This window comes from Saccostrea cucullata, unplaced genomic scaffold (genome assembly GCF_032062105.1).
Source record: "Saccostrea cucullata isolate Sc308-1 unplaced genomic scaffold, CSIRO_AGI_Scuc_v1 ctg543, whole genome shotgun sequence".
NCBI lineage: Eukaryota > Metazoa > Mollusca > Bivalvia > Ostreida > Ostreidae > Saccostrea > Saccostrea cuccullata.
Window position 1 is genome coordinate 228,737 of NW_026927880.1, and position 16,485 is coordinate 245,221.

At 34.0% G+C, this 16,485-nt stretch overlaps 1 protein-coding gene and 1 long non-coding RNA gene across 5 annotated transcripts; both read right to left on the minus strand.

Moving 5' to 3' along the window:
* Positions 1-392: 392 nt before the first annotated feature.
* On the minus strand, positions 393-10,504 carry LOC134275763 (pterin-4-alpha-carbinolamine dehydratase-like). Its single transcript, XM_062758057.1, has 4 exons — positions 10,393-10,504; positions 6,564-6,693; positions 2,919-2,999; positions 393-843 (listed from the first exon to the last, which is right to left on the minus strand). Exons 1-4 carry the CDS (start codon positions 10,494-10,496, stop codon positions 754-756), a joined length of 405 nt encoding a protein of 134 aa, XP_062614041.1. The 5' UTR covers positions 10,497-10,504; the 3' UTR covers positions 393-753.
* Positions 10,505-13,495: 2,991 nt separating this feature from the next.
* LOC134275748 (uncharacterized) lies at positions 13,496-16,348 on the minus strand. 4 transcript variants are annotated; one of them, XR_009993895.1, is made up of 7 exons: positions 16,270-16,348; positions 15,898-16,173; positions 14,902-15,087; positions 14,703-14,805; positions 14,453-14,591; positions 14,251-14,347; positions 13,496-14,133 (listed from the first exon to the last, which is right to left on the minus strand). It is a non-coding gene; the product is annotated as an uncharacterized LOC134275748 (long non-coding RNA). The 4 variants fall into 4 exon arrangements; XR_009993896.1 differs by having other exon boundaries at positions 14,703-14,810; positions 14,911-15,087; positions 15,898-16,320; XR_009993894.1 differs by having other exon boundaries at positions 14,703-14,813; positions 14,911-15,087; positions 15,898-16,320.
* Positions 16,349-16,485: the final 137 nt, after the last annotated feature.

Sequence of the window (16,485 nt, forward strand, 5' to 3'; positions counted from 1 at the left end):
CAGATGGATGGAGGAAGGACACAATGTGATCAGAAAAGCTCACCTCTGTCATCAGAACATCTGACCCAGGAGCTGTAAATTTAAAGATTTTTTGAAGAAGCTCCCTTGCTCATCATAATACTTTTCCTTTAGTGCAAATTTAAGGCATTATTTAAAGCTCACCTTGTCTGAAATCTATCCAAAAAACTGTAAACTTTATTAATAATCTGGGCCGATTTCAACAAACTTTGCATAGATCACCTATGGATAAACTTGATCAAGAGTTGTTTCTATGAAGAGGGCCTTGTCTCTTTCCAAAGAAATGTATTCAATAAAAGGCAAAATTGGGTTGGACCAATATTAGTAAATTTGAAGAGATGTACTTTTTCACCAAGATTAAAACAGAAAAGCAGTAAATTCATATTCAGTTTAATTCTTCACAAAACTGGTTATAAAATTATACATCAGCTATTCAAAGTATGCTTTAGTATTAAATATTCACTGTGACGAGATGCTGAATTTTAAATCTGTCTTTATCAAAGTTAATACTGTACTTTCATCCAATGTAAATTAAGGTTTGTACACCTGGCACTTTGTACATGAATAGACTAACATCAACAGAACAGACACTTCCATCAATATATATGTCTCTACCCTCTACCATCAACAAGAAAGTAAACACATCAGACAGTACAACACATTTTGTTCATTAACACCACATATCTGGAATGCTTTTGAGATTCTATATTATGATAGACATCTGTGGAGTGCTGTTCACTTTGCACACTTCTCTATAAAGTTAGCTAATGTTACATCCCTGTGGGACAGGCCTCCATAGTCATGAGTACTGAGTGTTATTTGTACCTGTAAGTAAAGAAAGTACATAAAAAGTAAAAAAATATAGCACAGACAGGTGTTAAGTCTGATCTCAAAGTGAGGATGAGTTCATACATGTAACTAGGCCATTCCAAGTTTTTTCTCTGTTTAGCGTCCACCCATCTTTCAAAAACCTACCTACTATTTGCAAAAAACACACAAGCCAAAACATAAAACACAGGCTTAAAAGTCATAAAAATGACACCCTTCAAATGATTTGATCTAACTAAACTGCTTTAATAGAAGAAATATCTATTCTTAAGCAAAAACAAAGGATTAAATGCTTAAAATACACCCAATATAACTTACTGTACAGAATTATTTGGAGAAATTGACAAAATTAAAAATTTTGACTAAATTAATCAATTTCAGGACTCCTGATGTTGTCTGATTTTTCTTGTATGGGGTGTCAAAAACCAAGGCGCACGCAGACGCTAAACATAGAAAAAACTTGGAATGGCCCTATTACAAGGTGTGATAATGTTCTTGAATCACATATAAAGATTAAAGCGGCAATACGGCTGCAAATCGTGTGATTTTTCATTCAAATTTTAGGGTTTACAATTATAATGGAATATTAAGTAAAATCAATTCTGAGAATCAAAATATCTTAACTCTCCGGTAAATTAATAATACTTAACATATTAGTCTGCATTCAGACGAATTTAACATGATTAAGTACAAATGTTGACGTTTTGTGTATTGGGGTGCAGGAAAGGAAAATCCACCAAATCATACATCATCGCGGCAAAATGTCAAACATAATACCTTTCTGTAGTTCCAATACAATGTGCACTTCAAATGGCAATAAATTTTTTATGTCATAAGTGCATTTTAACGTTGAGTTTACACTGATTTTTGTTTCTTTGAAAGCCATGGAGATAAGAGAAATGATAGCATGTATCAACAAACCTGTAAAACCTTCGCAAGCCCCACGTGAATGTCGAGATCCCGTTTCTTCTTCATTCAATGATTATATTAATCTCCCAACTAAATTTTTGCCAGCAAAGTTGCTTTTTAATTTCAAGCCCTATTTTTGGTTTTGTTTTTCGTTTTGGTCGACTTTGTCAATGTAGCAGGCCTACCGAGCTTCCCTCTCTTACCATGCTGTTTTGTTTATGAAAACTATACGCATGCTTGATAGCATGGAATGTGGAACCTCGAACAGGTTTCGATATATATATTTATGTACCATAAATAATTATTAATTTTAATGAAATAATCAGAATTATTTACTTATGAAATTTGTAATTTTCTGAAAGTGTATACATGTATGAGTATGAAAAAAATTCCAAATCCTATAGGAAAATTTTAACAAGTCTGTTTTTGAAGAGATGCGCTGTATTGTCACTTTAATTTTGATGCATCATATTTGTTTATATAAGATATCTAACAGATTAAAATATAAATAGAGGAAATAAACCTCTATATTTACATTTGCAAATGTTTTCCCTTATATAACACTATCTGAACATGACAAATGTTCTCCCTTAAATAACACTATTTGAACACTGCATTTTTACATCTCTATAAAACACGTTCGTCATTTGACCATAAATTGATGTTTAGTCATAAGCGATCTACATAATTTCATAATGACGTCATAAGCGATCGACGTTATCATCACATTCAATTTATACCGTTGAGTTTTGAAAAAAACAAAACTTTTATGGATTTAAAACTTTACTCAAGTACCTTACTATTTGTAATAAATCAAACACAAATGTATACAAATATAAGTAATAAGGTATCATTTTTTTGAGTTTTATTGGGATGTAAAAACACGGGTTGGTCACATGATCAAATCCAATGAAGCCCTCCATTCGGGCTTCATTGGATTTGATCACGTGACCAACCCATTTTTACATCCCAATAAAACTCAAAAAATGATACCTTATTTCTTAAATATTTTCAGGCTCTTTTTGTGTTATATATACACTGGGACATACTTGAAGAAATGGTTGAGGACTACGACCTATGTGTAAATGTATATAAACTTTCTCAAATACCCCAACTAGACATTTAAATCTTGAGTTAATATTCAACTTTCTTGCTAAACATACCTTATTATAAACATTGAACCACTCTGGGTGATGATCCATCTTGTCTGCCTGTATTGCTACTCTTGTCATAAATCCAAAGGCCTACAGTCAAAAATAACATACAGAACATGGAATACAATGTATACATAACTAGAAAACTGACCAGTCAGCAATGGCCCCGCCTTGGGGTAGAATTAAAAGGGTGCAGCTTACGGAATGATTAAAAAATGTACGAAGAATAAGCAACAGCAACTGTATTCTTAAGATTTCAAGATAATTCCTGAATATTCAAAAACCTGAAAATAATATCCTTGTATTTACATTAGGCAGTAAAGAACAACTTAACATTGAATGTATATTTAAACAATTATGAAGCTTGTGTTATAATTAGAATGCCAGCCTTCAATGAATGCAAATATCATGAAGACTTGACCTTAACTTCAAACAAACAGCAGTTGCAGACAAAGGTTTTCATTAATCTTAAAGATAAAGAAAAGCCTACTAAATTTTCTGCAGCAGGCTAGATAATTAATCCCAAAGGATTAATTGTACCTCTCTCATCATTTTCTTCTAAAGTTACAATAAGAACTTTTTCAGTATTAATGATAGAATGGGGTTTTTATACAACTACCTTAAAAATTAATTAACATATTAAAAGTGAAACAAGAGGCCCAAGGGCCTTGAATCGCTCTTCTGATAAATTGTACAATCTATCACTTCTATTAGAAGCCTCCAACTCTATTAGTATCATAAGACCCAAAATGCATCAACTTACAAAGTTTGATAATATTTAGCCAGTTAAGACTGAAGATATTATAATGTAATTATCAAATACCATAAGTAGGTCAAAGTGACCTACCTTTTGATTGGAATTTTCTGAGGACTCAAGATACATTAATTGACAAAGACTGATGATTCTAATTAAATAAGTACCTGAGATATTCAAAAGTAGGTCACCATGACCTACTTTTTGGTCAACATTCTTTGAAAACCCAAGATGCATCATCTGACAAAGTTTGACAATTCTAAGCCAATTAGTTCCAGAGATAATTAAATATAGCCATCAAATGTCAAAAGTAGGACACGGTGACCTACTTTTTGGACGACGTTATCCAAACATCCAAGATGCCTAAACTGAGAAAATTTGCTGATTCTAAGCCAATAAGTACCTGAGATATTCAAAAGTAGGTCACCGTGACCTACTTCTTGTTGGACATTCAAAAAAACCGTAAGATGCCTCAACTGACAAAGTTTGATGATTCCGAGCCAATAAGTACCAGATATAATCAAATATAGCCAAAAAATGTCAAAAGTAGGTCACAGTGACCTACTTTTTGGTCGACGTTCTACGAAAACCCAAGGTGCCTAAACTGACAAAGTTTGATGATTCTAAGCTAATACGTACCTGAGATATTCAAAAGTAGGTCACTGTGACCTACTTTTTGGTCGACATTCTCCGAAAACCCAAGATGCATCATCTGACAAAGTTTGATGATTTTAGGTCAATAAGTACCAGAGATACTTAATTATAGCCACAAAATGTCAAAAGTAGGTCACTATGACCTACTTTTTGGTTGTCACTCTCAGAAAACCCAAGATGCATCAACTCACAAAGTTTGATGATTCTAAGCCAATAAGTACCAGAGATACTTAAATAAAGCCATAAAATGTCAAAAGTAGGTCACCATGACCTACTTTTTGGTCGTCACTCTCCGAAAACTAAATATGCATCCACTCACAAAGTTTGATGATTCTAAGCCAATAAATGCCTAAGACTGAAATATAGCCATAAAATGTCGAAAGTAGGTCATCGTGACCTACATTTTGGTTGACATTTTTCAAAGACCCAAGATGCATCTACTGACCAAGTTTGATGATCGTAGGTCTGAAGGTAATCAAAATATGCATTTTAAACAATTTGAAAACAAATGTCGGCAAAATTTAAAAAGTAGGTCACAGTGACCTACTTTGTTATAAATATGTTTTAAGGTCCCTAGATGCATCAAAGTACAAGATTTGATGATTCTAAACCTCCCAGTGTCTGAAATAATGGGATTTAATGTTTTTGAAAGGATAAGTCATAAAGTTCAAAAAGTAGGTCACAGTGACCTACTTTTAAGTTGACATTGTTCAAGGACCCAAGATGCATCAACTGACAAAGTTTGATGATCATAGGCCTTAAAGTGTCCAAAATATGCCTTCAAATCAATTTGAAAACAAATCCCCGCAAAATTTAAAAAGTAGGTCACCGTGACCTACTTTTGAGTTAACATGATGTGAAGTCGTAAGATGCATCAACTTACAAGATTTGATGATTCTAGTCCTTATGGTAAGAAAAATATACACGTTTTTATTAATTGTAAATTTAGGTCAACTTTGAAGTGACCTTGAGACCACGCCCTTTGCCCCAGGGTCATGCCTTGAACAATTTATAATCTTCAACATATCCTGATCCTTGTATGTAAGTTTGGTGAAAATCTGCCTGGTGGTTCTGGAGAAGAAGATTTTTTAGCAACCAGTACTTTTGGTTTTGTTTTCCTGATTATCTCCCCTTGTTTTAGGGTCCCAACCCTTATTTTAGTATAAATGGTAGCCCTTGGGCCAAGGATACCCTGTGACAAATTTGGTACTGATTGGCCAAGGGGTTCTTGAGTTATGGCCCATATTCTAAAAAGTTAACGCACACCGCACACCGCACAAATGGCCATAGCATTAGCTCTTTGAGCCTTTGGCTCAGAAGAGCTAAAAAAGTAAATCAAAAAATCTTCTTTAATCTATTTCTTGTTTTTAGAATTCAATGAAATTATAACTATTAAACAAAAATAAATTATATAAATTTAATAATAATATTTAAATCTACATTTCAGAGTGTTCATAGCATTCCAAATTGACTTAACTTCAAAACAAACTTCATTTGCAGACAGAGGTGGTAATTCATCTCAATGTGACAGATAAAGATAATGCTCTGGATTTTCTTCAGGAGGAAAGCTAATTAATCCCAAGGGACTCATAGCCAGCATTCAGTTTACAATGGGGACATCTTCAGCAGTTATCTCTCTTTGCCAATGCATTCTTATATAAAGTTAAAGAATCTACCCCACCACCCCAGCTCCAAACCAGGGGACATAGAGAACCAAACTTAGCATCAAAATATGTATTTCTGCCTACTGAACTACCATACAAAATTTGTACTTGATTGGGCAACCATAAAAAAGTTGCCCATTCATTCTTATGCATAGTTAAGGAAACTACCCCACCACCCCAGCTCCAAACCAGAAGACACAGAGAACACTTAGCATCAAAATATGTATTTCTGCCTACTGAACTACCATACCAAATTTGAACTTGATTGGGCAACCATAAAAAAGTTATTAGAAAAAAACAGAAAATTTGTGGACGGAAGAGTGACAGACGGACAGCTAGACAGACAGACGGACAGACAGACAGAGTGATTACTATAGGGCACCCGCAAATCCTTGCGGGGCCCTAATAACAGAATACACATTTAACTTAACCATACACACCATATATATTCATGTTTTTAACATTAAAACATTATAATTAAGGGCTTTATGGGATTTGATCAACCCGTACTTGCATCAAAATAAAAGTTTTCAAATGATACTTTATTTCTTAAATAAAGAATGTAAATTTTTTATACAATACCTCATTGAAATCTTTGAACAGGAATTCTTTGTAAATTGCATCACGCCCTTCCACCATTGTCCATCCCGCTTTCTTCAGAGGAGATAAGACATCTTCTCTCTCGTCCGATTCCAACTTTGTTCTCTTAGGGGTTGATGCCTACAATGGATATCAAAAGTTGTTTGTGAAAACATTGAATAATACATAGATGGGAGGGGATGAGAACCTAAAGATTAATTTTATATGGCCTAATAGGTTGCTATTTGAGACCAAATCACATACTCTCAAATATTTCAATAACAAATTTGTGCTTGCAAACATCTTTCTGTATGAATGCAGGTTAAGTGTAAGTCAGGGGCATAATGCAAACAAGTTATTGTCAAAAGTAACTCAAATGAGTTATTTTTTTGTCACAATTAGTTACCTTTCTTTGCTATGACCTACTTTTTCCCAGCATTAGTAACTCAAACATGTTATCTTTCCAAAACAGTTTCAATGAAATAATAACTTGTCTAATTATTTTGTGTCATTTCTCCCTAACTTCACAACTTGTGCACTAATTCAAAGTGTTACGGGAGAGAAGAAAATGCAGCGGACCAGACCAGGATTCAAACCTGGGCCCCCTGAAACTCCGATCAGGTGCTAGATACCAACTGAGCTATCTGGCCACCGGCGATCAAACCTGGCTGACCACCACATTCCTCCCTCCTTAAAGGTCTTTGGCCCCCAAAGACCCCAACCCACACTCATTCCTGGCAGGCCTCTCACCTGTCAGTTCCAGGGCATGGCACAGAACCAAATGCAACAGGAGAGGTGAAAATCCAGCGGACCAGACCGGGATTCGAACCTGGGCTCCCTGAAACTCTGGTCAGGTGCTCAACCACCTGAGCTAACTGGGCTAAAAGGTTTTCGCTCATGCACCAAGACAAATACAAATGTTTAATCAAATCCATAAAAAATGTTCAAAGTCTTGGGAAAAATCAATTGTTATTTAAATATAAAAACTTTACCCAAACCTTGTAGATAAATTAAACCACAAATTAAGGAGTAAAATGCTTTTTATTTCCACCTCCTAACCAATTCTCTAATGAAGTCAGTGCACTCCATATAGTTTCACATAATGGAATCCAAAAATGCAATACAATATTGGTCTAATGGAAATACAGAACTCCCAAGAAATCAATGTCCAAGTGGGATATAAGAACAGGAACCTTTATACTAACATAGGCAGGTCCAGTACAATCACTAGATTTAGCTACGTAGGTAGAATTACCTACATAGCTTTATTTACCTACCTGAGGTAGCTTTATTTAGCTACCAAATGGGTTTATTTCTATTTAAAAGCATTTTTCTCAGGGTGTGCAGAAAATATCATTTTGATACAGTGATCATTTTCAACTTTGAACTCATCTGAAAACAACTCATGAAAAAATCCCTCTTGGAAAAATGTCTTCTTCTGCGCAATTGCAATCAAAGTTCTGAAAGTTTTGGGGCTATGTATGACAGTTAGAACAGTTACCACTTGGATGAAATGACAAAGAAGTCCAGTTCCGGTTAACACGATACGGTAATAGGTCGGTAATTATTCAGTACAATGTGAAGTAATCATACTCAGTCATGCCTCACCGCACGGACAGCTAACCAAACAATGGAATTACACGTTTTGCTCTAAATTGTCCAAATGCAGCAATGTATAAACTATCTCTGCTTTGGATTGTTTTTTTAAGCCTCCCCAGTATAAATATTAATAGTCATTTATTTGCGACTTTTTGTCTCTTTTTAATAAAAAGAAAATTTTTGAAAACTTACCTTGAAATAGCTAAATAAAGCTACCTGAGGTAGGTAAATAAAGCTACGTAGGTAATTCTACCTACGTAGCTAAATCTAGTGATTGTACTGGACCTGAAAGGTCCCTGATAAAATGCACTTAAATAGGTTATCATAAAAAAAATATTGCGTGTGTGTAAAATAACTTATACCAGGGACCTATATACTAGTATATAGGTCCCTGCTTATATAAGGTATTTTTCAGATAACATGTTCACATTATCCAGGTCCAGTCCAAAGACTATTTCTACCTACGTAGCTATTAATAGCTACCTAGGTATTTAAAGCTACCCAAAGTAGCTATTTTTACCTACTTTCTGCTTTACTTGCATTTTGTGGCCAAATGCAGGAACGGCACAACACGATGAGCACAGAATTTCTCGATACAGTCACCTGATGATGAATATGACAAAAAATTGGCCCAAAAATGATTACTTCGTATATTATCAATTTTGCATAGAAACTAATGTAAAATTGCCAATTTAAGAAGTAATCTTTTTGGGCCAAAATGTTGTCATATTCATCATTAGTGTGACCGTATCAAACAATATGATATTCACCATGTTGCGCTGTTTGGCCTTTCTGGCGCAAAATGCAGAAAATATATAAAGTAGGTAAAAATAGCTACTTTGGGTAGCTTTAAATACCTAGGTAGCTATTAATAGCTACGTAGGTAGAAATAGTCTTTGGACTGGACCTGTTATCATCAGGTTGGGCACACACCCCCAAATGGTCATTTAACCCCCGTTTGGTGGTCAATCGCCCATATCGGCGTCTTTTTTACCTACCAAATGGTGGTCTTTTTTATTCAAATCCAATTTTCATTTAAATAAAGCAAAAGCGCATTTACTTAGGCATTGGGGAATTTTAATTAACATATTCATCGCGCATTTAATACAATTTAGTCAATTTTCCATGTGGAATTTCTGTGGAACTTCGTAAAAACGAAACCCACAGCTGTTAGTGACGGCCGAACTATTAGCTCAAACAATACAAAAAATTATTTTGTTGTGTATAGTTCGGTAAAAAATACATTTGAGCAAGAGGTGTTAGTCTAGAGAAGTAACTTTTCAAACGATCTTTCGATCTGCGTCTATATAAACCTTAATAAAATCTCGTTAAACACGAGCTCCTCGAATCTTATACGTATGGTGGGCACTTAGTGCTATAATATTCATTTTTCCTACGTTTGAATACAACATTTATTCTCTATTTTCTTTTAGGATGAAGTTACGATTTCTGTGCAACCCTTTGTGGTTTAGTATGCATATCTATGTTGTATCTACTATATTTATTAAATATTTTTGAATAAAAGATATACAAAGTGACATTTACAATTATTCCTGTTCTTATTCCAAGATTATAGTTTTCGAGTGATTATTTTAACATGAATTCACTGCATATCGCATTTTTATAAAGAATAAAGCCATTGCTTACGAAATAAACTAAATAAAAGCGAATTCTTACCATTCCTCTTATTTTACTTATTGAAAATTAACACTTATGGGCCTCCGTAGTTAATTCAGTCTTGGAAAAGATCGTCATTTTGGATTGGTTTAAATAATTGATCGGTTGCCCGGATGACAGAAATATGAAGTGATCAACACGATTGATAGGCTCAACTACGCGCGAGACGAAGGGAATTTTTCTTTTAAAGTTAAAACAGAGAAACGTTACATTTGTTTACATAGGTGACGATTTTGTCAATTATTTGAACAACACAGCGCAAAAAAGTCCGCGTTGAATATTTATATTTTATTTCCCGTGAGTTGAAATTATGCGCCATTTCACGTCATTCCAGAGAACTGAACAGAACGTTTTTTCTCTCCCATTTGGTGGTTAATAAAGACGCTGATATGGGCGAATGACCACCAAACGGGGGTTAAATGACCATTTGGGGGTGTGTGCCCAACCTGATCATGCCCATGACTACTGACCAAACGGTTTACCAGAATACTGAGGAAATTCAGATTGACAAGTAGTTTCATAAGTGTCAAGAATTTATCTTATTAGCATAAATAAGTAACTTAACATCTTTTTACTAAACAGCCGATTGGTAGAAAGAAACAATGGTCTTCTCTCCTTGCAAAAATGTCCCAGAGCTTGTCGACAAATCAATTGCAGCATGAATAGACCTTTTCTTGTTTCCAAGAATTAGAGAGCTCTAAAAAGGGAGGTCAATATAACTCCCACTGTTTTTCACAGGTGCTTTAGAAAGTTTATATTTACAATTTTACAAAATCATTCTAAATCTGAAAAAATCTACCCCTAATCAGGTTTTATATGGTGAACTAGGCAGATACCCAGTAGAAATTTCTATTAAGTCCAGAGTTATTGGATTTTGGCATAGACTTGTTTGTGGCAAACAAGACAAAATATCTTTTCTTTTATATAAATTGTTATTAAAACTTAGAGAACATGACTTAATGCAGTCTAAGTGGATTAATTATGTTGAAAAAACACTAAATGATTGTGGAATGTCTGAGTTATGGTTGCAACAGTTTTCTCCAAAGAAAATATTGGTGTCAAAATTGGTAAAAACTAGATAAGCAGAATTGGTATGCCTGTATTTTTGAGATGCCAAAAACCCTTAATTATAGGATATTTAAAACAGAACATTATTTTGAAAATTATTTGATATATCTACCAAAGGATTTGAGAAAAGCTGTATGTAAATTTAGATGTATGAATCACAGATTTACTATTGAAAAGGGTCGATTTTGGGGAGTTGATAGAGATGATCGTATTTGTGATCTTTGTTCCTCTAACAATTTAGGAGATGAATTCCACTACCTTTTAGAATGTTCTTTTTTCAAGAGTAAACGAAAAAAAACTTGTTCCAAATATTTTTTATGCTAACCCTAATGTTATCAAATTTCATGACTTATTAAATTGTAAGGATACCAATCTAATTAAAATTAGATGTTAGATCCGCTCGCATACTTGCTACACTGGTGTAGCGAGTATGCGAGCGGATCAAACATCTAATTTTAATTAGATTGTTAGGATACTAAAGTTATTTTTGGGCTCGCCAAACTTTGTAAAATTTTATTGTCAGTAATATGTTAATATTAATACCAAAACTACTATTTAACAAATGTTATAAATACATATAGTTTTATTTTGTATAAGCAGGGGCCTTCTATACTTTATTATTTGAACTATACATGTGAATTGTACATGTAAATAACATTAGTACCACTCATTCTTTCATGCATTCTTGTTTATATGTAAAAACTTGTATTATTTGTATTCATATACCCCAGTTGGGGTCTTTGTCTGAAATAAAAACTTGAAACTAGCCCCCCCCCCTCGATATAGACCCCCGGGGTCTTTTAGACTTTTTCACATAAATTATATATGGATGACACATGTTTGATATAATCTATCCTATCAATTCAGAAAATTTGCTTAAGCTAACATTCTATAAATTATAGTTGATTTTTATATATAGAATATATGTAAGAAAAATTTTAGAAAACGTTTGGTTAAGGTAATTTTTCGAATTGATGGTATAGATCTTATCACAAATATGTCATTGAAAGATACTTTATGAAAAAAAGTCGAAAGTGGGGGGGGGTGTCTTGTCCTCAAGCACCTGTGCTGTTTTCTTTCAAAAAGGATAAAAAGGCGAATCTTTATTTATGTTATTATGCCCACGTAAACGACGTTTTGGGGATAGGCCTTTATAGTTTTTGCCCTGTCCGTCCATCTGTCTGTCTCTTTGTTTTTCTGTTTGTCCGCAAAAACTTTAACCTTGCCCATAACTTTTCATTTAGTGGACCCATGACTTTTATATTTCACATGTATATTCCTTGTGACAAAACCTTTCTTTGGGTACCACCAAATATGACCTCTTGACCTTGGAGTTTGACACACTTTTACACCAAAATTCATAACTTTTCCTTTGGCCATATATAACTTTTGAATGGTTAATTGGTGCTTGGGCTTTCATACTTCACATAAGTATTACCTATGACAAGACTTTCCACTGGATACCATCAACTTTGACTTTGACCTTGGAGATCGACCTACTTAAAAAAAAACTTTATCCTTGGTCATAGCTATTGAACGGTAAGAGCTAGGGCTTTCATACATCACATATCCTTGTGTAAAGACCTTTCATTGTCTACCAAGAACTTTGTCCATCTGACCTTGATCTCAGAGTTTGACCTACTTAAAAAAACTTAAACCTTCGCCATACCTTTTGAATGGTTGGTACTAGGACTTTCATACTTCACATATGTATTATTTGTGACAAGACCTCCAAGTACGAAAGCCCTAGCCCTAACCATTGAAAAGTATTTAAAAGTAGGTCACACTCCAAGGTCAAGGTAAAAGTTCTTGGTATTGGATGTATGGTCTTCTCACAAGGATTAAAAATGTGAAGTATGAAAGCCCTTGCCCTAACCTCTCACAAGTTATGGTCAAGGTTTGTTTTTAAAAAGTAGGTCAAACTCCAGAGTTAAGGTCAAAGAGTCAGAGTTCTTGGTATCCAATGAAAGGTCTTCTCACAAGGATTACATATGTAAAGTAAGAAAGCCCTTACTGTTCAAAATTTATGATCAAGGTTAAAGTTTTTTTTTAAAGCAGTAAGTCGTCAAGTTTAAAAGTTCAAAGTTGTTGGTGTCCAATGGAAGGGCTAATCGAGGGCATAAAAAATCACTATTCAGATTAATTACACATATATGCAAATTTTATTTTTCAAAGTAAAGGTTAACAGTATCGATCACTGTCAACATGGAAATTTGATAATTATACATGTATATAATTCTCTACATTTACTCTCTCCAATTGCTGCTATAGTCGGAGAAAAAAAACCCAAAACTTTTATTTATGTTAAAATATCTATTTATCATAAAACCTTGAAGAATAGCAGTTTTATGTTTTAATTTGACAAGTTCACTGTATATAGATTCCAGTATAGTATGTTATCCAAAATTGTTTATTAATTTTTAATGTTAATTTCACATTTTTATGAAGATTCACATTTTATTACACATACTTTGAAAAAAATATATATTTTAAAAATCATATAGACCTGAAAAAGCTGTAAGAAGCAAATATCACATACTGAATAGTACATTAGTACGTATGAATTAAAATGAAATAAAAGTACAGTGTACACATAAAATTCATTACAGATTAAGAGATGTGCAAACTTCTCTATACATGATGCCTGCACACACACTTACAGAAAAAAAGCTCAAATTGCATCACAACATATTTTGTAAGTTTACACAATATTAAGGTAAAGTATTTTCCAGAATAACAGACAAAGCTTTTGATACAATTAAATCATAGAATATTTAAAACAAAATGTATTTAAAAATAACATAAACCTCCTCTGCCGCCCAGGAAAAACCATAAATTATTAACTTTGCAAATTTATGGAAACATGTGTCCGTGGCAAGTGCAGAGTAAGCAAAAATTAGAGTGGCGGATCCTCACTCTTGTATTTAACTATGAATCACTGTAACATTTTTAAGGATTTTGCAATATAAAAATAAATTTTAAAAATGTTTATGAAAAAACTTGAATTCCTCAAGAAACATGTATGAGGAAGTTAGATAACAAATCCTTCATACAATGTAAGTTGATCTCCTCTGAAGATCACAGATATCCTTCACACAAGGTCATAGATCCTCCACACAAGGTCACAGATATCCTTCACACAAGGTCACAGATATCCTTCACACAAGGTCACAGATCCTTAACACAAGGTCACAGATCCTGTTTATTGAACATCAAAACCAGTCCAACCCTGCATGTATGAACAAAGAAATCTATAGGTCTAAGAAAAAAGTATTTCCTTGACAATTGTAGTGTATTTGTCTTCAGAGAGTCAGAAGAACTGTGTTTTACGTATCAAATATCTTACCATCAAATCTAAGGTTGGCTGCCCTTGATTCCCCTAACACTTTGCACTTTTTCAGGCTGATGAAAGACGCCTCTTTGTTTCGGGACCCAGCATAATCCTTATCTATCAAAAGAGAATATGAAGTAGTAAAAGAAGTCATTACATTCATAAAGTGGGAAAAGATGATAAAAAGTCAATGGAATACAGGATCGGCACATTGCACCTTACCATAATTCCTAGGGTTTGCTGGTAGTTTGCCTAGGGTTTGCTTTCCTAGGATTCAGTCCATCTCAAAAAATTCAACACTCTTGCTTTCAGATGACAGTCTTCTCTTTAGGACTCCAGAAAGAGGTTGTCTTAATCTGCTCAATAAAAGGAGGAAGATAAGAGACCAAGAGAAGTTTACTGTGTAGATGAAGTAAAAATTAGCCAATTTATTTTAGACACAACAGGCATTATGAGATGAATCTTACCCATTTTTCTATGGTTTGCCACAATTGATTCCTATTCTTGAGACTTCTGCTAATAAATGATAGAGTTGCCTATTTAGGCTTTGGATTGAAGCTTGTTTAACCACTTTCCTGCTAACACAAAAAGTAAGAAGGTCAGTAAAGTAATACTATTTTGAACAAGTTACAATTAATTAAAACAAAGGATCAAAAAGTGCAGCACGTTACTTACCATATTGGCCGAAATTTTCTGATGGTCAAAACTGGGCAATGGTCACCCCTTCATCTGTTAGCCAGTTAGTCTCCCTGTGTCCGGATCTAATCTTATGCATACTCTAATGATTGATGCACTTGAATTCAGGACATCCTTTTTCTCAATAAGGGAATATGGCCAGCTTAAAATTGCCTTCTGCTAACAAAAGAAACAAAAAGTCAAATGATTTATGAATATTGCAAACCAAGGATGAAATTATTTAACGAATACTGCAAACCAAAAGTCAAATGATTTATACTGCAACCCATGGGTCAAAGGAATGCTATAAATGACCAGTAGTCATTTCAATGACTTGCTGATAAGCTCAATAGGGTTTAAACTTTAGTATTACCCCTCCCCTTATTTTCCAATGAATTTAAAGATCATAGGTAATGATAATCTGAATATGTTAACAATAGTAATGTTTTTATCTGATCTAATTAAAAAAGACTGCATGATTCACAAAACTCTCAGTATAAAGTACTTTTCCAGTGTGTTTTACTTGCATACTTTTCCAGAGTGTTTTAATTGCAACACAAAAATTAAGGTATTATTTAAAAAGTTTGATCAAGGTCCAGATTAGCCTTGCAGATAAGAGGAAGAAGTTTTCTTTCTTTAAATGACCAATTTGTGCACTGTTTATATGATTTATTCTAAATCATAAATGCAAAATGTATATACATTAATGATAATGCAAAGAACTCATAAGCACTGACCAGGGATTTACATTTTGTTTCTTATTTTCTGTTACAAAGACTTTCAACAATATTGATCTCAGAAGGTACACTCTGACACAGAAGAGAGAACTTCTCCTTACATTGCTTCTTCAGAGTAGGAATACAAGTAATTTAAGTGAGAAGCCTTATAAAATTTGGAAGACCCAAAAATATCACATTAATACAACTTTTATAATAGGAATCTCAAGCTTTCTTTTAAAAAGTGCAGAAATAAATTCAATGCTCCTACCCTCCTGCAGCTGATGAACTGGATGCTCTTCTGATCCTTGGGATAGTTCCTTCCTTTTGACCTTTGGGAATGGTCCTTCTCTTCTGATACTTGAGACTGATCCTTTTCTTCTAATACTTGGGATTGGTCCTTTTTTTCTAATCCTTGGGATTGGTCCATTTCATCTAATCCATGGGATGGGTACTTCTCTTCTGATCCTCTGGATAGGTCCTCTTCTGATCCTTGGCATTGGTCCTTCTGTTCCGATTCTATGGATGGGTCCTTTTTGTTTGCATCCTGTCAATGCAAGTTAAGATATCAAGGCTAAAACAAGTAGGTATCATCTAGGTAAAAGATTGTCAAAGTGAGGAAAGAGTAGATTCTTATTCTTACCACATCTTCCAGCGATGGCTGCAGTGTAATGGGATGCAGCTCTCATCCATACCAGGGGATGAATATCCTTACTTCCTTTGTTAGAAAAACTTCAAGATAAACACAAAAAACAGATAAGAGCTGAAGTACAACCTAAACAGGATCAGGGAAGGGGAAAGGTGTGTGTTTAAAACATCGTTTTTTCGTTAGTAAATGATAAGCAACTTTATGTATTAA